The sequence below is a fragment of the Oncorhynchus mykiss genome, chromosome 15, assembly GCF_057628025.1.
Source record: "Oncorhynchus mykiss isolate SJ-2025 chromosome 15, ASM5762802v1, whole genome shotgun sequence".
NCBI lineage: Eukaryota > Metazoa > Chordata > Actinopteri > Salmoniformes > Salmonidae > Oncorhynchus > Oncorhynchus mykiss.
This window is the reverse complement of record NC_143036.1, coordinates 79,885,455-79,909,735: the sequence shown is the minus strand read 5'-3', so window position 1 is coordinate 79,909,735 and position 24,281 is coordinate 79,885,455. Positions and strand designations below refer to the sequence as shown.

The 24,281-nt window shown below is 45.2% G+C and overlaps 1 protein-coding gene across 6 annotated transcripts in view; it reads right to left on the bottom strand.

Annotated features, from left to right (window-relative positions):
* The window catches only part of LOC110490682 (cullin-associated NEDD8-dissociated protein 1), a 64,640-nt gene extending 45,211 nt beyond the window's left edge, over positions 1–19,429 (bottom strand). For 5 of the 6 annotated variants that reach the window (XR_016486923.1, XR_016486922.1, XM_090201321.1 and 2 more), the window contains exons 1-5: positions 18,669–19,429; positions 11,941–12,084; positions 4,361–4,515; positions 2,329–2,452; positions 1,239–1,495 (exon numbers count right to left, since the gene is read on the bottom strand). Coding sequence is in view for 4 of the 6 variants with exons in the window: in XM_090201321.1 (XP_090057447.1) it covers positions 1,239–1,495; positions 2,329–2,452; positions 4,361–4,515; positions 11,941–12,084; positions 18,669–18,736 (748 nt within the window). In the remaining 2 variants the exon portion in view is untranslated. Of the gene's footprint in view, positions 1–1,238; positions 1,496–2,328; positions 2,453–4,360; positions 4,586–11,940; positions 12,085–18,668 lie in introns of all 6 variants that reach the window. The other variant, XM_090201322.1, reaches the window with a different exon arrangement.
* Positions 19,430–24,281: the final 4,852 nt, after the last annotated feature.

Below are 24,281 nucleotides of genomic sequence, written 5' to 3'. Positions count from 1 at the left end.
GGAGACAATGACTTCCTTCGGGGGTTATTCTTTAAAAAAAAAGAAGTCAAATGGAAATGAATAGATTGTCTAATATATTATTTCACCTAGACAATGCTAAAATAGTTAAAAAGGTTGTCAATGGCCCGGGCTCCCCGAGGAGCAGGGGGCTTGACTAAGTCAAATACCTAAAACAAACACATCTAGCCTGACTGAAATCTCAAAGGTGTTCCCAGATGGACTTGGCTTTAGTCTGGCTGTCAATAAAACCTGAGAGACACAGACAGAGACAGAGAGACAGAGAGACAGAGAGAGAGAGAGACAGAGAGACAGAGAGACAGAGAGACAGAGAGAGACAGAGAGAGACAGAGAGAGACAGAGAGAGACAGAGAGAGACAGAGAGAGACAGAGAGAGACAGAGAGAGACAGAGAGAGACAGAGAGAGACAGAGAGATACAGAGAGACAGAGAGACAGAGAGACAGAGAGACAGAGACAGACAGAGACAGACAGAGACAGACAGAGACAGACAGAGACAGACAGAGACAGACAGAGACAGACAGAGACAGACAGAGACAGACAGAGACAGACAAGAGAGAACAGCTCCAACGGATGCATATTAATTCAGCCCATCCCCAAATATAATCAAGATTCAACGTCGACCCCTGTGACCTCAAATGTAATTATCCTGAACAGGACTGACAACTAACGCAGGTCACAAGACGCTGGCTGGCGAGTCACTTCTTCTCCTGGAGAAATGACACTATGTATAAACATCTCTTAAAATGAACTGCACAACTCAAATCACATTCTATTGGTCACATACACATATTTAGCAGATGTTATTGGTTAGAGGCGGGGGGCCGCCCCCACTAGGCTACCCTCCCTCCAACCACTAGGGCTACCCCCGCCTCCAACCACTAGGGCTACCCCCGCCTCCAACCACTAGGGCTACACCCGCCTCCAACCACTAGGGCTACACCCGCCTCCAACCACTAGGGCTACACCCGCCTCCAACCACAAGGCCACCTTCCTCTAACCACTAGGCTACCCTGCCACCTAAAGAAGGGGTAATTAACTGGAAAAATGTTGGCTAAATTGTTTGACATTTCCAAATAAAGGTCCAAAATGTCCTGAAATTGAAATACTAATTACAGCAGGGTTTCTGTGTCAACCGTTCGACTAGAAAAATGAAAGATATTCCACTACGTTATCAACATTGACTTCTATCGCCTCCCCAGTGTGTCTCCGTGAAACTCACCGATCCGGTGTCCGGCCTGTCTGCTGATGGCTGCGATACACTGGATGTAGGTACGGGTGGTGGACATGGAGTCGTTACGAGACAACTCTGACAGCAGGTGTTCAATCAGGTCCACAAACACCAGGTTCCCACAGGACATGACCAGGTGACCCAGAGCGATGATGGTCCTCTTCCTCACCGCCAGGCGGGGGCTGGTCAGCTGAGGGAGCAGGCAGGACAGGATGGAGGGGTGAAAGTTCACCAGGAGACCACCCTGTCTGTTAGAGGAGAGGGAGAGAGGTTAGCACTATGTTAAGTAGTGTTATGTAGTGTCATCAGGCGGTATGATAGACTACGTAGGGTCTGGTCAGCTGTGGAAGCAGGCAGGACAGGATGGAGGGGTGAAAGTTCACCAGCAGACTAGAGGTTGGCACCAGGAGTGAAAATTAATTCCTGTCCCGTCTTGTCAAATATACTGTACCGTCCTGGTCCAGAAACAGTTACATAACTCCAGAACATTCCTGGACCGTCCCAAACTCATTTTTACAGGCAGAAATCAGAAATACATTTAGATATCCAACTGACTAATAAAGTAATCCAATGACAAAGGGCCATCTATAGTCTATAATGGGTTCAGACCAGCGGTCAGACAGTGGAGAACACACACACACCTGGGTCCAGACCAGCGGTCAGACAGTGGAGAACACACACCAACCTGGGTTCAGACCAGCGGTCAGACAGTGGAGAACACACACACACACACACACCAACCTGGGTCCAGACCAGCGGTCAGACAGTGGAGAACACACACACACCAACCTGGGTCCAGACCAGCGGTCAGACAGTGGAGAACACACACACACACACCAACCTGGGCCCAGACCAACAGTCAGACAGTGGAGAACACACACACCAGCAGTCAGACAGTGGAGAACACACACCAACCTGGGTTCAGGTCAGAGGTCAGACAGTGGAGAACACACCACACCAACAGTAAGACAGTGGAGAACACACCACACCAACAGTCAGACAGTGGAGAACACACACACACCAACAGTCAGACAGTGGAGAACACACCCCAATCGTCAGACAGTGGAGAACACACACCAACCTGCAGAGCATGTCAGCCATGATGTCCAGAGCCTCCAGCTGAACTGACACATCCTCCTGCTTGGCGATGGCACTGGTCAGACGGCCTGTGATCTTTTTACACACACTGGCAGCCAGGGCCGAGCCTGGGGGGGAGGAGAGGAGAGGTGGAGGGTAGACGGAGGGGTGGAGGAGAGGAGAGACGGAGGGGTAGAGGAGAGAGGGAGAGAGAGGGGGTGGAGAGGAGAGAGAGAAACAGGGGGAGGAGGTTGGAGAGGAGGGAGAGAAACAAGGGGAGGGGGTTGGAGAGGAGAGGAGAAAGACAGAGAGCGACAGAAAGAGGCTGAGTGAGCTAAATGAGTCATACTGCTGTCAGCCAAGATGGCTGATGCCTGGAGGTGATGGGGAAGCAGCTAGGCTGTTAACAGATGCTCTCTTCTCCATGTCTCCCTCCACATGACTTGGAAAGGCCTGAACACAGCTGGAGATTAACCAGGATGTAAGGAGGACATCTAGCAAGAGGGGATAGTCCATCAGTTCATTACCTATAACACCATCACTAGAGGGGATAGTCCATCAGATCATTACCCATAACACCATCACTAGAGGGGATAGTCCATCAGATCATTACCTATAACACCATCACTAGAGGGGATAGTCCATCAGTTCATTACCTATAACACCATCACTAGAGGGGATAGTCCATCAGTTCATTACCTAACACACTACAACACCATCACTAGAGGGGATAGTCCATCAGTTCATTACCTATAACACCATCACTAGAGGGGATAGTCCATCAGTTCATTACCTACAACACCATCACTAGAGGGGATAGTCCATCAGTTCATTACCTAACACACTACAACACCATCACTAGAGGGGATAGTCCATCAGATCATTACCTAACACACTACAACACCATCACTAGAGGGGATAGTCCATCAGTTCATTACCTAACACACTACAACACCATCACTAGAGGGGATAGTCCATCAGTTCATTACCTAACACACTACAACACCATCACTAGAGGGGATAGTCCATCAGATCATTACCTATAACACCATCACTAGAGGGGATAGTCCATCAGATCATTACCTAACACACTACAACACCATCACTAGAGGGGATAGTCCATCAGATCATTACCTATAACACCATCACTAGAGGGGATAGTCCATCAGTTCATTACCTATAACACCATCACTAGAGGGGATAGCCCATCAGATCATTACCCAACACACTACAACACCATCACTAGAGGGGATAGTCCATCAGTTCATTACCTATAACACCATCACTAGAGGGGATAGTCCATCAGTTCATTACCTATAACACCATCACTAGAGGGGATAGTCCATCAGATCGTTACCTAACACACTACAACACCATCACTAGAGGGGATAGTCCATCAGATCATTACCTACAACACCATCACTAGAGGGGATAGTCCATTAGTTCATTACCTAATACACTAAAACACCATCACTAGAGGGGATAGCCCATCAGATCATTACCTAACACACTACAACACCATCACTAGAGGGGATAGTCCATCAGATCATTACCTACAACACCATCACTAGAGGGGATAGTCCATTAGTTCATTACCTATAACACCATCACTAGAGGGGATAGTCCATCAGATCATTACCTAACACACTACAACACCATCACTAGAGGGGATAGCCCATCAGATCATTACCTAACACACTACAACACCATCACTAGAGGGGATAGCCCATCAGATCATTACCTAACACACTACAACACCATCACTAGAGGGGATAGCCCATCAGATCATTACCTAACACACTACAACACCATCACTAGAGGGGATAGCCCATCAGATCATTACCTAACACACTACAACACCATCACTAGAGGGGATAGTCCATAAGTTCATGGATCGGGCCCTCTGGTCCACATAACCTTACTCATCATGAACTAAAACGAGAAGGAAAAACTGATCCAAGATCAGCTTTGTGAAGGCCTGTGTCTAGTGGAAAAGTGATCGGGGTACAGAGGTCAGAGGTCAGGGTGGTACTTACCGCTGGACGCCGGGGGCAGTTCTCCTATGACCGTCTTCAGTCCGATGCTGGAGATGTCTCGGAGCTGCTCCTTGTCTGCCAGCATGTTGGTACACAGTGTGTCCACTATAGTCTCCACCTGGTACTCCTTCACCTTACTGACCAACGGGCCCAGGCTGGAACACAATATATATATCAATATAAACTACCTGGTACTCCTTCACCTTACTGACCAACGGGCCCAGGCTGGAACACAATCTAACTGGTTCTCTTGTTTCAACAGAAGCTAGTCCAGAGTTAATCGAATGTCATGATAACAGCACGTTGTGACCCCACTCTGAGCCATGTGAAGTGGGTCCCTTGTTTAAACAGGGCTGTCGTTTGATCAAAACACACTGAGTAACAACACTACCATGTTACCAGTCAGGCCGAGAGCGGCTCAACCAGACAGTTTTAGGGCCTCTTGTCGTCAGCAGTAGAGAGAGGAAGAGACCTGTTTATTAAACACACTGAGTAACACACTACCATGTTACCAGTTAGGCCGAGAGCGGCTCAAACAGACAGTTTTAGGGCCTCTTGTCGTCAGCAGCAGAGAGAGGAAGAGACCTGTTTATTAAAGCAGTACATCAGTTGAACCTACTTGTTCTGGCCATCCAGGTCAGTGTCGCCTGAACCGTCATCTCTCTAACGACAGATCTTTGCGGGGTGTTTTTTTTAAACACCTGTAAGTGTCATTTAATGCAATCTAGAGCAACAAAAATAATAAAAAAGGCCTTAAAATGATAATATCTTTGTTTCCTTACATAGTGGTGCAGCCAGAACACAAAGAGACACAACGCCTTTCTGACAGTCTGCGTTCACGACACACAACAGAGTAGATTACTACTTCAAAATGGCAGCGATACGAAAGCAGGCAAACTTGCAGTGTGACTGTATCCTATATTAAACATTGGAGATGTGAGAGAAATACAGCCTAGAGAGAGAGAGATTCATTTTTAATTCATCTTCTTATTGATCACATAATCCCTTAAAAGCCTAATTCTAAATGGTTTGTTGAGCGTGAGAGCCGCTGGCTCATAAGCACCGAGACATGTCCCCCTAGCTGGGGCAAGGAAGATAAAAATCAATGCTGCTCTGACATGAAATATCCACAGACAAAAAATGTCAAATATGCAATAAGACAAACTGAAGCAAACACAGAGTTATTCAATAACACTGTCCAATACTCAGTGTTGTGAAACGATATGAATGAGAGAGAGAGAAACGGAGGCAGAGAGAAAGAGGCAGAGTGACTGACAGAAGCAGAGAGAAAGAGGCAGAGTGACTGACAGAAGCAGAGAGAAAGAGGCAGAGTGACTGACAGAAGCAGAGAGAAAGAGGCAGAAAGACATAGCGACAGAGGCAGAGACAGAAAGACATAGCGACAGAGGCAGAGACAGAAAGACATAGCGACAGAGGCAGAGACAGAAAGACATAGCGACAGAGGCAGAGACAGAAAGACATAGCGACAGAGGCAGAGACAGAAAGACATAGAGACAGAGGCAGAGACAGAAAGACATAGCGACAGAGGCAGAGACAGAAAGACATAGCGACAGAGGCAAAGACAGAAAGACATAGCGACAGAGGCAGAGACAGAAAGACATAGCGACAGAGGCAGAGACAGAAAGACATAGCGACAGAGGCAGAGACAGAAAGACATAGCGACAGAGACAGAGACAGAAAGACATAGCGACAGAGGCAGAGACAGAAAGACATAGCGACAGAGGCAGAGACAGAAAGACATAGCGACAGAGACAGAGACAGAAAGACATAGCGACAGAGGCAGAGACAGAAAGACATAGCGACAGAGGCAGAGACAGAAAGACATAGCGACAGAGGCAGAGACAGAAAGACATAGCGACAGAGGCAGAGACAGAAAGACATAGCGACAGAGGCAGAGGCAGAAAGACATAGCGACAGAGGCAAAGACAGAAAGACATAGCGACAGAGGCAGAGACAGAAAGACATAGCGACAGAGGCAGAGACAGAAAGACATAGCGACAGAGGCAAAGACAGAAAGACATAGCGACAGAGGCAAAGACAGAAAGACATAGTGACAGAGGCAGAGACAGAAAGACATAGTGACAGAGGCAGAGACAGAAAGACATAGAGACAGAGGCAGAGACAGAAAGACATAGAGACAGAGGCAGAGACAGAAAGACATAGCGACAGAGGCAGAGACAGAAAGACATAGCGACAGAGGCAGAAAGACATAGCGACAGAGGCAGAGACAGAAAGACATAGCGACAGAGGCAGAGACAGAAAGACATAGTGACAGAGGCAGAGACAGAAAGACATAGCGACAGAGGCAGAGACAGAAAGACATAGCGACAGAGGCAGAGACAGAAAGACATAGTGACAGAGGCAGAGACAGAAAGACATAGCGACAGAGGCAGAGACAGAAAGACATAGTGACAGAGGCAGAGACAGAAAGACATAGCGACAGAGGCAGAGACAGAAAGACATAGCGACAGAGGCAGAGACAGAAAGACATAGCGACAGAGGCAGAAAGACATAGCGACAGAGGCAGAGACAGAAAGACATAGCGACAGAGGCAGAGACAGAAAGACATAGCGACAGAGGCAGAGACAGAAAGACATAGAGACAGAGGCAGAGGCAGAAAGACATAGCGACAGAGGCAGAGACAGAAAGACATAGCGACAGAGGCAGAGACAGAAAGACATAGCGACAGAGGCAGAGACAGAAAGACATAGCGACAGAGGCAGAGACAGAAAGACATAGCGACAGAGGCAGAGACAGAAAGACATAGCGACAGAGGCAGAGACAGAAAGACATAGAGACAGAGGCAGAGACAGAAAGACATAGCGACAGAGGCAGAGACAGACAGACATAGCGACAGACGCAGAGACAGACATAGCGACAGAGGCAGAGACAGAAAGACATAGCGACAGAGGCAGAGACAGAAAGACATAGCGACAGAGGCAGAGACAGAAAGACATAGCGACAGAGGCAGAGACAGAAAGACATAGCGACAGAGGCAGAGACAGAAAGACATAGCGACGGAGGCAGAGACAGAAAGACATAGCGACAGAGGCAGAGACAGAAAGACATAGCGACAGAGGCAGAGACAGAAAGACATAGCGACAGAGACAGAGGCAGAAAGACATAGCAACAGAGGCAGAGACAGAAAGACATAGCGACAGAGGCAGAGGCAGAAAGACATAGCGACAGAGGCAGAGACAGAAAGACATAGCGACAGAGGCAGAGACAGAAAGACATAGCGACAGAGGCAGAGACAGAAAGACATAGCGACAGAGGCAGAGACAGAAAGACATAGCGACAGAGGCAGAGACAGAAAGACATAGCGACAGAGGCAGAGACAGAAAGACATAGCGACAGAGGCAGAGACAGAAAGACATAGTGACAGAGGCAGAGACATAGCATCAGAGAGACAGAAAGACATAGCAACAGACAGGCAGACAGTGGCAGAGAGACACAGTGGCAGACAGATGGTTCGGGACTAGACAGTCTCCCACAGGGCCCAAGCCAGTCAGTCAGGTGATTCAGCCCCTCTCTCAGTCTCGGTGTTTGACAGCCATGTTTTGAACCTCTCTATAGCGGTGCCTTAAGTTCAATCAGACACACCAGGGTTTTCGTTGTAGAAAAACATGAAAAGCTAAAAAAATAAATAAAATAAAAACATTTAAACTGTTGCCGTCCAAAGTGTCCAGGAGAAAAAAACAATCCCATTACTAAATAATAAAATAATGACCGGCGTGCTTATTGGTCTACAGGTTCATTTGCATAGTTTTGCGCAATTAAAATTGGCCTGTGTGTATTTTGGTTGGCCATCTTATGTATCCAACACAACCTACAGAGTGGTGTTTCCCCTGCAGCTCCTCAGCGTGTTCCAGCCGGAGTAAAACATGTGCTTCTATACGCCCGTTCATTTTAAAATGCTATTCGTTTGTGTTCAAAACAGTTTTGGTGCTCGATAAAAGAAGAGCTACTATTTTTATTTCTCAACTGGTAATTGAAGCGCGTCTCCTATTCACCATTCAAGTGCAGGAATAAAAGCTGTCCGGGCGTCTCCCACCACTTTACAATGGGAGCTTTAGGCCGTATGCATTTCGATAACATACTTCATTGTTTGAAACCGGAATATTTTATTTCATATTATGAGGTATGTTTTTCCTTTCTTCAGAGTTACCTAAAGTCTAAATCCAACCATGGAAAGAGTAACCTAAAGGCTAAATCCAACCATGGAAAGAGTAACCTAAAGGCTAAATCCAACCATGGAAAGAGTAACCTAAAGTCTAAATCCAACCATGGAAAGAGTGACCTAAAGTCTAAATCCAACCATGGAAAGAGTAACCTAAAGGCTAAATCCAACCATGGAAAGAGTAACCTAAAGTCTAAATCCAACCATGGAAAGAGTGACCTAAAGTCTAAATCCAACCATGGAAAGAGTAACCTAAAGTCTAAATCCAACCATGGAAAGAGTAACCTAAAGTCTAAATCCAACCATGGAAAGAGTAACCTAAAGTCTAAATCCAACCATGGAAAGAGTAACCTAAAGGCTAAATCCAACCATGGAAAGAGTAACCTAAAGGCTAAATCCAACCATGGAAAGAGTAACCTAAAGGCTAAATCCAACCATGGAAAGAGTAACCTAAAGGCTAAATCCAACCATGGAAAGAGTAACCTAAAGTCTAAATCCAACCATGGAAAGAGTGACCTAAAGTCTAAATCCAACCATGGAAAGAGTAACCTAAAGTCTAAATCCAACCATGGAAAGAGTAACCTAAAGTCTAAATCCAACCATGGAAAGAGTAACCTAAAGTCTAAATCCAACCATGGAAAGAGTAACCTAAAGTCTAAATCCAACCATGGAAAGAGTAACCTAAAGGCTAAATCCATCCATGGAAAGAGTAACCTAAAGGCTAAATCCAACCATGGAAAGAGTAACCTAAAGGCTAAATCCAACCATGGAAAGAGTAACCTAAAGTCTAAATCCATGAAAAGAGTAACCTAAAGGCTAAATCCAACCATGGAAAGAGTAACCTAAAGGCTAAATCCATGGAAAGAGTAACCTAAAGTCTAAATCCATGGAAAGAGTAACCTAAAGTCTAAATCCATGGAAAGAGTAACCTAGTCTAAATCCAACCATGGAAAGAGTAACCTAAAGTCTAAATCCATGGAAAGAGTAACCTAAAGTCTAAATCCATGGAAAGAGTAACCTAAAGTCTAAATCCATGGAAAGAGTAACCTAAAGTCTAAATCCATGGAAAGAGTAACCTAAAGTCTAAATCCATGGAAAGAGTAACCTAAAGGCTAAATCCATGGAAAGGTGGAGGCAATTATTTTACACTGAAACAAAAATATAAACTCAACATGTAACAAGTGTTTCATGAGCTGAAATTAAAAATCCCAGAAATTCAGTTTTAAAAAAAAAAAAGCTTTGTAGTGTAAACAAAAGAGTTTACATCTGTTAGTGAGCATTTCTCCTTTGCCAAGACAATCCAGCCACCTGACAGGTGTGACATATCAAGAAGCTGATTTAAAAAAAAAAGCAAGATCATTACATAGGTGCACCTTGTGCTGGGGACAACAAAAGGCCACAAAAATTTGCAATTTTTCACCACACAATGCCACAGATGTCTCTAGTTGAGGGAGCGTGCAATTGGCGTGCTGAATGCAGGAATATCCACCAGAGCTGTTGCTAGAGAATTGAATGTTCATTGCTCTACCATAAGCCTCCTCCAACATTGTTTTAGAGAATTTGGCAGTACATCTAACCGGTCTCACCACTACAGGCCACGTGTAACCACACCAGCCCAGGACCTTCATACCTGGCTTCTTCACCTGCGGGATCGTCTGAGACCAGCCACCCGGGCAGCTGATGAAACTGAGGAGTATTTCTGTCTGTAATAACACCCTTTTGTGGGGTTAAAAAACGAATTCTGATTGGCTGGGCCTGGCTCCCCAGTGGCTGGGCCTGGCTCCCCAGTGGCTGGTCCTATGCCCTCCCAGGCCCACCCATTGCTGCACCCCTGTCTAGTCATGTGAAATCCATAGATTAGGGCCTAATGAATTTATTTAAATTTACCGTTTTCCTTATATGAACTGTAACTCAGTAAAATTGTTGTGTTTACATTTTTGTTCAGTGTTTGAAGACTTCATAGGCAGCACGTTGAGTTTCAAGTTTGGGGACGCATACAATTTATCCCACTATTCTGCATGTCAGTTATGATTTTCATATGCGCATATTCGTGGAACAGGTAAAAACAATTTCCCCCACTATGTCATTTCTCTCCTGTTCTATTGGATCCACCACTATGTAATTTCTCTCCTGTTCTATTGGATCCACCACTATGTCATCTCTCTCCTGTTCTATTGGACCCACCACTATGTCATCTCTCTCCTGTTCTATTGGACCCACCACTATGCCATCTCTCTCCTGTTCTATTGGATCCACCACTATGTCATTTCTCTCCTGTTCTATTGGACCCACCACTATGTCATCTCTCTCCTGTTCTATTGGATCCACCACTATGTCATCTCTCTCCTGTTCTATTGGACCCACCACTATGCCATCTCTCTCCTGTTCTATTGGATCCCCCACTATGTCATTTCTCTCCTGTTCTATTGGATCCACCACTATGCCATCTCTCTCCTGTTCTATTGGATCCACCACTATGTCATCTCTCTCCTGTTCTATTGGACCCACCACTATGCCATTTCTCTCCTGTTCTATTGGACCCACCACTATGCCATTTCTCTCCTGTTCTATTGGATCCCCCACTATGCCATTTCTCTCCTGTTCTATTGGATCCCCCACTATGCCATTTCTCTCCTGTTCTATTGGACCCACCACTATGTCATCTCTCTCCTGTTCTATTGGACCCACCACTATGTCATCTCTCTCCTGTTCTATTGGACCCACCACTATGTCATTTCTCTCCTGTTCTATTGGACCCCCCACTATGTAATTTCTCTCCTGTTCTATTGGACCCACCACTATGCCATTTCTCTCCTGTTCTATTGGACCCACCACTATGTCATCTCTCTCCTGTTCTATTGGACCCACCACTATGTCATCTCTCTCCTGTTCTATTGGACCCCCCACTATGTAATTTCTCTCCTGTTCTATTGGATCCACCACTATGTCATCTCTCTCCTGTTCTATTGGACCCACCACTATGTCATCTCTCTCCTGTTCTATTGGATCCACCACTATGTCATCTCTCTCCTGTTCTATTGGACCCACCACTATGTCATCTCTCTCCTGTTCTATTGGACCCACCACTATGTCATCTCTCTCCTGTTCTATTGGATCCACCACTATGTCATCTCTCTCCTGTTCTATTGGATCCACCACTATGTCATCTCTCTCCTGTTCTATTGGATCCACCACTATGCCATCTCTCATATTAACAACCCATGATAGTTGTTGCATCATTAGATCTCCCCCTTGTTCTAAGTTTCTAACAGAGATGTACATTTCTGTCACATATGGAACAGCTATCAGTGTGAGCTGTTTAGAATGGAAACCCTCACACACACACACACACACAGAGAGAGAAGAAGAGATCTCTCACCATTTGACGGCCAGATTCTGGACCTCTCCGTTTTTGTCTTCCAGTAGCTTGAGGATCATCTTGACCACCTTGCGTTCACTGTCATCGTCCAGCTTGATGGAGTCTTTCTGCAGCTCTGACATCAGGTCGTTGGTGGCCATGAATCTACAGGAACACACAGGGAGAAAGAAGACCAACAGGGTTATGATGTTATATTTACCTTTATTTAACTAGGCAAGTCAGAACAAATTCTTATTTTCAATGACGGCCGAGGAACAGTGGGTTAACTGCCTGTTCAGGGGCAGAACGACAGATTTGTCAGCTCGGGGATTTGAACTTGCAACCTTCCGGTTACTAGTCCAACGCTCTAACCACTAGGCTACCCTACCCTAGTAATCCTAGTAAAAATTCCCTGTCTTAGGTCAGTTACGATCACCACTTGATTTTAGGAATGTGAAACGTCAGAATAATAGTTAAGACAATGATTTATTTCAGCTGTTATTTCTTTCATCACATTCCCAGTGGGTCAGAAGTATACACTCAATTAGTATTTGGTAGCATTGCCTTTAAATTGTTTAACCTGGGTCAAACGTTTCGGGATCACACAATAAGTTGGGTGAATTTTGGCCCATTCCTCCTGAAAGAGCTGGTGTAACTGAGTCAGGCTTGTAGAGTCAGGTTTGTAGGCCTCCTTGCTCACACACACTTTTTCAGTTCTGCCCACACATATAGGATTGAGGTCAGGGCTTTATGATGGCCACTCCAATACCTTGACTTTGTTGTCCTTAAGCCATTTTGCCACAACTTGGAAGTATGCTTGGGATCAACATCCATTTGGAAGACCCACTTGCAACCAAGCTTTAACTTCCTGACTGGTGTCTTGAGAAGTTGCTTCAATATATCCGCATCATTGTCCTTTCCTCATGATGCCATCTATTTTGTGAAGATCACCAGTCCCCCCCGCAACTCCTCAAAGGGCTCTGGAGAGGCCAAGTCATGCGTCCTCCAAAAACAAGACCCACCTGTCCGCCTACCTATTTATCACACCGCCTGCTTAACCCGGATGTCAGCCGCACCAACGTGTCGCAGAAAACACAGTTCCACTGGCAACCGGGTTCAGCTTGCAGGCGCCCGGCCCTGTCACAAGGAGTCGCTAGAGCACAATGAGCCAAGGAAAGACACACCGGTCAAACCCTCCGAAGGGTTTTAACACCACTGAGCTGAGAGAAGGTAACCCTCCGAAGGGTTTTAACACCACTGAGCTGAGAGAAGGAAACCCTCCGAAGAGTTTTAACACCACTGAGCTGAGAGAAGGAAACCCTCCGAAGGGTTTTAACACCACTGAGCTAAGAGAAGGAAACCCTCCGAAGGGTTTTAACACCACGGAGCTGAGAGAAGGAAACCCTCCGAAGGGTTTTAACACCACTGAGCTGAGAGAAGGAAACCCTCCGAAGGGTTTTAACACCACTGAGCTAAGAGAAGGAAACCCTCCGAAGGGTTTTAACACCACTGAGCTGAGAGAAGTTAACAAGTCAAGTGCTCTGACATTAGAAACCAAAGCAAAATCAACACTAGTACAAAGATCAAGCTAAAATCTCTGAGGAGAGGAACGCTTGAAGCCTAAAGCATTGGAAGATACCAGACAGACCAGCTCTGATCTCTTAAGAGTGTGTGTGTGTGTGTGTGTGTGTGTGGGGGGGGGGTTAACTTACCATCATATCCAATTTAATACATCACACACGATCAGCTTTAAGACACCATCTTGTCTCCATCTTAACACATCACAGAACTCCTGGTGTGATTCAACAAAGACCTTTTCCTAAATACTATGCTTCTCAACACTGATCATCTCTGACGTGTGTGTCCCCCCCTCATCGGAACGCAAGAAGCTTTTTAAACAAGAGGGACAGCGAGAAGGAAGAGAGGAAAGACAATGAATAATGCATGAGGTCCATGGCCCACACTCACTGAGAGGCAGCCCCACAGCATGAGGTAATGGACTGGAGCATCCACACTCACTGAGAGGCAGCCCCACAGCATGAGGTAATGGACTGGAGCACCCACACTCACTGAGAGGCAACCCCACAGCATGAGGTAATGGGCTGGAGCACCCACACTCACTGAGAGGCAGCCCCACAGCATAAGGTAATGGACTGGAGCACCCACACTCACTGAGAGGCAGCCCCACAGCATGAGGTAATGGGCTGGAGCATCCACACTCACTGAGAGGCAGCCCCACAGCATAAGGTAATGGACTGGAGCATCCACACTCACTGAGAGGCAGCCCCACAGCATGAGGTAATGGGCTGGAGCACCCACACTCACTGAGAGGCAGCCCCACAGCATAAGGTAATGGACTGGAGCACCCACACTCACTGAGAGGCAACCCCACGGCATGAGGTAATGGACTGGAGCACCAACACTCACTGAGAGGCAACCCCACGGCATGAGGTAATGGACTGGAGCACCAACACTCACTGAGAGGCAACCCCACGGCATGAGGTAATGGACTGGAGCACCCACACTCACTGAGAGATAGCCCCACGGTATGAGGTAATGGACTGGAGCACCCACACTCACTGAGAGACAGCCCCACGGCATGAGGTAATGGACTGGAGCACCCACACTCACTGAGAGACAGCCCCACGGCATGAGGTAATGGGCTGGAGCACCCACACTCCTCTCTCTCTAAACTGGTGCATGGGAAAACACTTTCTACCAGGGAATGATCTTCTATAGTGGAAATCAATCTTCACTACCACGGTACCACCACCGCACTAGATAAACATCAGTAGAACCTTATAAAATACTGTATTTTTCCCCAAATTCCATTTTCAATTGTTTTTCAGATTTTCCTGTCAAATATCACACGTACATTTTTTTAAATGTGATGTTAAGTCCACAACAATGGTTAAACCACGGGTATGGGTCAAATCTAAGAAATGCTCATTTTGGGGTGTAGATACCCTTTAACTCTGTGGCACCAGCAAGAGACTTGTTTGGTTAGCGGTGTTTCTGTAGTACACGTGATTGTTAATAATTTATGCAAATCATCATTATACACTGCTCAAAAAAATTAAAGGGAACACTTAAACAACACAATGTAACTCCAAGTCAATCACACTTCTGTGAAATCAAACTGTCCACTTAGGAAGCAACACTGATTGACAATAAATTTCACATGCTGTTGTGCAAATGGAATAGACAACAGGTGGAAATTATAGGCAATTAGCAAGACACCCCCAATAAAGGAGTGGTTCTGCAGGTGGTGACCACTTCTCAGTTCCTATGCTTCCTGGCTGATGTTTTGGTCACTTTTGAATGCTGGCGGTGCTTTCACTCTAGTGGTAGCATGAGACGGAGTCTACAACCCACACAAGTGGCTCAGGTAGTGCAGCTCATCCAGGATGGCACATCAATTCGAGCTGTGGCAAGAAGATTTGTTGTGTCTGTCAGCGTAGTGTCCAGAGCATGGAGGCGCTACCAGGAGACAGACCAGTACATCAGGAGACGTGGAGGAGGCCGTAGGAGGGCAACAACCCAGTAGCAGGACCGCTACCTCTGCCTTTGTGCAAGGAGGAGCAGGAGGAGCACTGCCAGAGCCCTGCAAAATGACCTCCAGCAGGCCACAAATGTGCATATGTCTGCTCAAACGGTCAGAAACAGACTCCATGAGGGTGGTATGAGGGCCCGACATTCACAGGTGGTATTGTGCTTACAGCCCAACACCGTGCAGGACGTTTGGCATTTGCCAGAGAACACCAAGATTGGCAAATTCGCCACTGGCGCCCTGTGCTCTTCACAGATGAAAGCAGGTTCACACTGAGCACATGTGACAGACGTGACAGAGTCTGGAGACGCCGTGGAGAACGTTCTGCTGCCTGCAACATCCTCCAGCATGACCGGTTTGGCGGTGGGTCAGTCATGGTGTGGGGTGGCATTTCTTTGGGGGGACGCATAGCCCTCCATGTGCTCGCCAGAGGTAGCCTGACTGCCATTAGGTACCGAGATGAGATCCTCAGACCCCTTGTGAGACCATATGCTGGTGCGGTTGGCCCATGTGGCTGGAGTGTGTCAGCAGTTCCTGCAAGAGGAAGGCATTGATGCTATGGACTGTCCCACCCGTTCCCCAGACCTGAATCCAATTGAGCACATCTGGGACATCATGTCCCGCTCCATCTACCAACGCCACGTTGCGCCACAGACTGTCCAGGAGTTGGCGGATGCTTTAGTCCAGGTCTGGGAGGAGATCCCTCAGGAGACCATCCGCCACCTCATCAGGAGCATTCCCAGGCGTTGTAGGGAGGTCATACAGGCCACACACACTACTGAGCCTCATTTTGACTTGTTTTAAGGACATTACATCAACGTTGGATCAGCCTGTAGTGCGGTTTTCCACTTTAATTTTGAGTGACTCCAAATCCAGACCTCCATGGGTACATCATTTTTGTGATTTTGTTGTCAGCACATTCAACTATGTAAAGAAAAAAGTATTTAATAAAAATATTTAATTCATTCAGATCTAGGATGTGTTATTTTAGTGTTCCCTTTATTTTTTTTGAGCAGTGTATATAATTTTGCCAGATAAGCTACTTTGTAGTTAACATTTAATTGAGAAGGTGTTTGTGAAAGCCTTTCCATCTACCAGAAGACTGTTGTCATTATTAGCATCGTCGCTAACGGCTACACTTAGTGGTAGACAATACGTGTACACACAGACAGGGGTATTCCCGAGCTGATGGAAAATACAAATCACCGATACATTTTGTTCATATTTTATGATAATCTTGTGCAAATGAACCCATTTAATGTCTGGATTCTGTCCTCGTTCTCCACCACCCTCATTTTATTAGGGCCCTAAATTAGACGAGGACAACAAGACTCACACCTACACAAACATGACAGAGTGGATAACATTAGACCTCCCACTCAAATGTGAAAGGCCATTGATTTCCCCTGCCAATAATGATGTCATCATGCAAACGTGCAGAAGCAAGGAGCACCTCTTTACTCCCTCTATAATGTGATGTTAGAACTCAAATAGGCCTACCTCTGACTCAACCCCCATCTCCAGACTCAACCCTCAACCCCCATCTCCAGACTCAACCCCCATCTCCAGACTCAACCCCCATCTCCAGACTCAACCCCCATCTCCAGACTCAACCCCCATCTCCAGACTCAGAGGTTAGACCTAAACTCTCAACAGCTACTTCTTGACTGACTCACTTCAGAGTTTAGAATCTAGAGGTGGATGTAAAATATTACTCAACCATGACGGATAACCCATTGTGCTGGTGTCAAGTCGTGCTTTTGGCAGCTGCATAGGCAATCCCTCAAAACTGCAAGGCAATGGGGGCACACAGTGGAACAGGCTCCCTGTACAATAGTCCTGTACCATTTCTCACCGTTCCACCCCAGGTACCACAGAACACAAGCCACCGTCAGTCATTGTTATGAACCTGAAATAGCCTGGGATCTGTAGAGTTATTGGCAAGACTGAGAATCTGGGAAGCAGCGTAAGTTGATAAGAAGAGACGCTAGGAGTTCCCACACGTACATAGGAAATCTCATCCAACCAGACGGTTCACTCTAGCTCACTCTAATTGAGCCCGGGGGTGAGGTTAATGCATGGTTAAGGTAAACCGTTTCGGAGACGGGCAGGACAGATATTACATATTATTGAGGCACACTCAGTATGTCAGGGGACTGGTTACATTCCATATGTTTTATAGTTGTAACATCTGACATTTCAGAGCAAATTAATTAATCTCTCTCTCTGTGTGAGAAACACTGGAAAACACCAGAACAAGACTACAGGAACACAGCACTGGACACCCACAGGTGCACACATCTAAGATGATAGTGAAAAAAACTGCAACATTTATTAGGTGGTAGATTACCACTCTGTAGTTAGTTATACATGTAAGTTCATGACAACTGTAACAGAATTGTGAAGAGCAGAATGCTGGCTTACATCATCATATTTTTCTCCTCTAATGAGGAGTTGATATGGCTGCAGACTAAATTCACGGTTTGTGTTGGAAGTCAATCACGTTGTTTATGATTGTGTGTTTGGTATGGTTAATATAAAACACCTGACAGTGAGGTAGTGGTATCCTTCAAAGCTAACTAAATGAACTACATTTTGACTCCCCGGTCAGCCAACAACAAACATGCAGGCTGAATTATGTTATGGGATGTACTGTAGTTAGCTAACGTTAGCTAAGCAATCATTCATATGGCATCTGTAGACTGCTAGGATATGTGCAATGCCTTTCTAGCTAACTACTTAGTTAACAACCTAGCTAACTAGTGTAGTCCACTTACTTGAGTTAGCTAGCCAAATTCGATAACTTTTGCTACCTCAAAACGTTAGCTAGTTTCCTAGCTTGTTAGCGTTGACAGTAACGACTGTCAGAGCGAGTTAGCCAGCTAGCTAGCAACATGACAGTGTTAAATGTAACTAGCTAGCTATATATACTTTGCAAAACTGACAAATTAGAAATATAATGTCAACATGTTAATCTGGGTTCCTCGCAAGAATGTGTTTATAGCGAGTGGCTAATATTGTTATTTAGCTAGCTAGCTAGCTAGCGAACGTTAGCAGACTAGCCAAACGACAGAATTGATTTGAGGCCTAAACTAGCTAACTTGCAGGGTTTTCATACGGGACGATATACCGGTTTGAGTCAAAGTGTAGAATCACAGCGTCATTTCAAATGCCTAGATTGTTAGAATATTGTATTTACCTGAAATCCTTGTCGCTTGATGTCATTTTTTCCAATAGATTAGAGATATGGTACGAGGCGCTCGCCATGTTTGCAGTCTGTTGGAGTAGCCTGCTAGCAACCACCAGTCGGTATCACGGAGCGGAAATTCTTATCCACTTTATTTAGCTATTTGCTTCTCTTAAACGATTGAAATCGATTCAGTTTCCACTGTCACTTTCCTTTCGATGGAGCGAAGTGATGATCAGCGGCTGAATAGCAGAGAATTTAGTCTCATCCTGTGCGGAGTTTTTGGATGTGTTTGAATGGAGATCTCACTTTGCTCTGCAGAGAGGAGGAGCTGCAGAACCAGATGAGTTCGCTACTGGAGGGGGGGGTCAAAGTTCAGAGTTTGTTATAGTGGGGAAGGACCAGACTAGTGAGTTTGTCTGTGTTGTCACTAGTTACCACAGCCATAAAGTACAACTTGGCTATATCGTAAAAACCAACATTTTAATATGAAAACAAACATTTGCTTTTTTTGGTCTTCATTTAAGGTTTAAGGCCATAATGAAGACTTTGTGGCTGTGGTAACTAGTGATGACCGTTTAACGGTGGTGGTCGTCTGAGAAACCTCAATCAAAGATAGTACCAGAGAAGATGGACTAAAACTGCTTTATCCAACAGAAATATTCGATCACACTTTGTAGGTGATGTCATGGCGGCGTTGGCTAGCTAAACTCATGCGGAGAAGCAAGTCAATCGGGGTGGTCGTCTCCTGCCGAACTGCGCATGTGCAGTCCGTCAACTCAAAGGCACTCCTTCGATATAAAGTTGTTTTTTACGAAAATTAAAACGGGTCAGTTTGTCCCTTTAATTAGGTTGGAGTAATGGCATGTTCAACTACTTAAGAACGTGGCTTGAATCTACGTTGTGCTTTTAGATTTCGAGAAAATGTACAACTAATGAAGAATTTGTCACTTCTCTCAATGACTCCTCAAATCCCGGCCTGGTCTGTTTCTCAGGCGTTTCGTCAAGTCTCGCGATGTATTTGTATTTATTAAGGCTCCTCATGACCTGCTACCTCAACCTGGGGACCAAACACATTAAGACACTTTACATATAAAACACAATATAAAACAGTACATCATATAAACATTTTTAGACCACTACATATCTACAATACAAAATAAATAATACCACCATACAACAATATTACAATGTACGTGTGTAGAATGTGTGTTCTAGCGTTTGAGTGTGTATGCGTGTGCCTCTTCACAGTCCCCACTGTTCCACAAGGTGTAGTTTTACCTTGTGTTTTTTGTATCTGATTCTACTGCTGATGTGGAATAGAGCTCCATGTAGACATGGCTATATGTGGTACTGTGGGCCTCCCATAGAATGTTCTGGACTTGGGGATTGTGAAGAGACCTCTGGTGGCATGTCTTGTGGGGTACATTAGGTCTACATACCACTATGTTTAGTCAACAAACAGTAACGTTACATCGGCAAATGCGCCCTTCAGCTGCTTGACAGGCAGAGCCCACGAAGGATGCTAAATGAGCCTAAACCACACATACTTTTCAGGTATAGTTCACTTTTATTTTATATCACTCATATCCAATTAACGGTCAATCAATCAAATGTATTTATAAAGCCCTTTTTACATCAGCAGATGTCACAAAGTGCTGTACAGAAACCCAGCCTAAAACCCCAAACAGCAAGCAATGCAGGTGTAGAATATGTGGGCAATATTGAGACATTATGGTGAGGCAACCTTCACCTATCTGAAATTGCAAGATCAATGGATGTTTACTGATCATGAAAAGCATATAGTTTACTTGCTGTAGGCCTATAACGCTGATGGCGATTCAGCTAGATGTGCGCAATTGTTTTGCATATAATAATAGGACATTTGTAGTTATATGTTATTCAGTGATGATATTACATTCAAATAGCCTAGGTAACATTTATTTAACAATTCCTTGAAAACGGCACATAGTTTTCTAGGTGCATGAAGCCAAACTGCTTGCACCGAGGACCCGGATCAGAACGACAGGGGGACCGTGCATTTTACACCACGCCGTTGGAAGTCCCTTCCTGACAATTGCAGGGCTGTTCAGTGTTTGAGCTTTTAAAGCAGGCCTTAAGACTCACCTTTATCGGCTGGCCTACCCATCCTTTAAACTTGTTCTATTTTAACTTTTATTTTATGCGCTTTGAGATTATTCTTTTATAACTAAAAACGCTTTACAAATGCAATAAATAATTGTTATTATTAATGGTTTTAGCGGAGCTGTTGGTCTCCTTGCTCCCCAGCAGCCAAATCGAACACTCTGCAATGTATTGTAACGTTTTATTGATAAGGACCAAACCCCCGATCACCCTTGCAGGCGATGTCATGGCAACGTTGGGCTAGCTAAACTTCATATAATATTTAGAAAAAAATAGCTAAACCGAAGACGGATAAACTGATAATATTTCCTGACAACACCTGTCTCTCTCCGTCCAAACAATGGGAGTTGTTGTCCACAAAGCGGCATGGCGGGCTAATTATTTATGCATATTTCAATACTCAATGAGGGTTGTTGACGTCAACCGCCTGTAATTCAAATGTAGAAAAATGATATGCTAATAGCCTTCAGATCATGAATATGCATAGCCATCTCCAGACATCTCCGATAGGGTGTGTTCGTAAATTGAATCTGGAGTGTCAGAGTGCACTCAGAATTCAGGGCGTTGTCAGATTGTCCTACATTCAGACGTTTCGCTCTCGGAGCGCACACCGGATGCTCTGGCCGAGGAGTAAGGTTGATCCGGTCGTTCGGACTTCACAAAGGCAGTCAAGCACCCAAGCTATCTGGCTAGCTACTTCCAGACACAAATGAGAGAAAATCTCACTCTGACCATTTTACTCACCCTGGTAGAGATAGTTATGGTGTTTTCATGTTATCCAGAGTGTTGGTGACTGTAACTGTGCTGCTGGCAATACTTTCATTACGCTTTTTTTCAGCCGATGTTTACTGACACTGGCCATTTTCAACGGGTGTTGAGTGTTCGTAAATTCATCCGTTATTCTGCGCTCTGGCACACTCAGACAAGAGTGCTCTGAAATCAGAGTAAATAGCCAGCGTGAATTTACGAACGCACCCAAAAGTGTTTTTCACAAAGTTCGAAACGTATATTCTATCAAATAAACCTCACATAGCAAATAAGCCATTGCAGTTTTTTGTTGACCAAATTCGACACTCTCACTAAACAGGTTTACATCCAACCTTTTTATGTAAGTAAAGTACGGATGTCGGATCATTTTTCTTCACAAACAGGCCTAATGGAAACCACAAGCTCTCCAAATGTCAACAAAACTAAATATGCTAGTGTAACGGATGTGAAACGGCTAGCTTAGTTAGCGGTGTGCGCTAAATAGCGTTTCAATCAGTGACGTCACTTGCTCTGAGACCTTGAAGTAGTTGTTCCCCTTTGCTCTGCAAGGGCCTTGGCTTTTGTGGAGCGATGGGTAACAACGCTGTTGTGACTGTTGTTGACGTGTGCAGAAGGTCCCTGCTTCGCGCCCGGGTATGGGCGAGTGCACGGTCTAAATGTATACTGTTACACTAGACAAGGTGGGATCTTTTTGTGTTGGTAAAATTAATTATGTGAGAAATGCCTTTATGTGCAAATATTAATATATTAAATCAAATCAAACTATTTGTCACATGCGCCAAATACACAAGTGTAGACCTTACTGTGAAACTGTGAAACGCTTAACCAACAGTGTAGACCTTACTGTGAAATGCTGACTGACAAGCCCTTAACCAACAGTGCAGACCTTACTGTGAAATGCTGACTGACCAGCCCTTAACCAACAGTGTAGATCTTACTGTGAAACGCTGACTGACCAGCCCTTAACCAACAGTGTAGATCTTACTGTGAAATGCTGACTGACCAGCCCTTAACCAACAGTGTAGATCTTACTGTGAAACGCTGACTGACCAGCCCTTAACCAACTGTGTAGACCTTACTGTGAAATGCTGACTTTACAAGCCCTTAACCAACAGTGCAGACCTTACTGTGAAACGCTGACTGACCAGCACTTAACCAACTGTGTAGACCTTACTGTGAAATGTTTACTTACAAGCCCTTAACCAACAGTGTAGACCTTACTGTGAAATGCTGACTGACAAGCCCTTAACCAACAGTGCAGACCTTACTGTGAAATGCTGACTGACCAGCCCTTAACCAACAGTGTAGATCTTACTGTGAAACGCTGACTGACCAGCCCTTAACCAACAGTGTAGATCTTACTGTGAAATGCTGACTGACCAGCCCTTAACCAACAGTGTAGATCTTACTGTGAAACGCTGACTGACCAGCCCTTAACCAACTGTGTAGACCTTACTGTGAAATGCTGACTTTACAAGCCCTTAACCAACAGTGCAGACCTTACTGTGAAATGCTGACTTACCAGCCCTTAACCAACAGTGTAGACCTTACTGTGAAATGCTGACTTACCAGCCCTTAACCAACAGTGTAGACCTTACTGTGAAAGGCTGACTTTACCAGCCCTTAACCAACAGTGTAGACCTTACTGTGAAATGCTGACTTTACAAGCCCTTAACCAACAGTGCAGACCTTACTGTGAAACGCTGACTGACCAGCCCTTAACCAACTGTGTAGACCTTACTGTGAAATGTTTACTTACAAGCCCTTAACCAACAGTGTAGACCTTACTGTGAAATGCTGACTTTACAAGCCCTTAACCAACAGTGCAGACCTTACTGTGAAACGCTGACTTACCAGCCCTTAACCAACAGTGTAGACCTTACTGTGAAATGCTGACTTACCAGCCCTTAACCAACAGTGTAGACCTTACTGTGAAATGCTGACTTTACAAGCCCTTAACCAACAGTGCAGTTCAAGAAGAGTTAAGAAAATATTTACTAAATAGATCTACTGTCTAGTGGAAGTTATGAAGCCTGTAAGAATCTCTGATAGCCTGGCGGTGCTCATCCTGTCTAGTGGAAGTTATGAAGCCTGTAAGAATCTCTGATAGCCTGGCGGTGCTCATCCTGTCTAGTGGAAGTTATGAAGCCTGTAAGAATCTCTGATAGCCTGGCGGTGCTCATCCTGTCTAGTGGAAGTTATGAAGCCTGTAAGATTCTCTGATAGCCTGGCGGTGCTCATCCTGTCTAGTGGAAGTTATGAAGCCTGTAAGAATCTCTGATAGCCTGGCGGTGCTCATCCTGTCTAGTGGAAGTTATGAAGCCTGTAAGAATCTCTGATAGCCTGGCGGTGCTCATCCTGTCTAGTGGAAGTTATGAAGCCTGTAAGAATCTCTGATAGCCTGGCGGTGCTCATCCTGTCTAGTGGAAGTTATGAAGCCTGTAAGAATCTCTGATAGCCTGGCGGTGCTCATCCTGTCTAGTGGAAGTTATGAAGCCTGTAAGAATCTCTGATAGCCTGGCGGTGCTCATCCTGTCTAGTGGAAGTTATGAAGCCTGTAAGAATCTCTGATAGCCTGGCGGTGCTCATCCTGTCTAGTGGAAGTCATGAAGCCTGTAAGAATCTCTGATAGCCTGGCGGTGCTCATCCTGTCTAGTGGAAGTTATGAAGCCTGTAAGAATCTCTGATAGCCTGGCGGTGCTCATCCTGTCT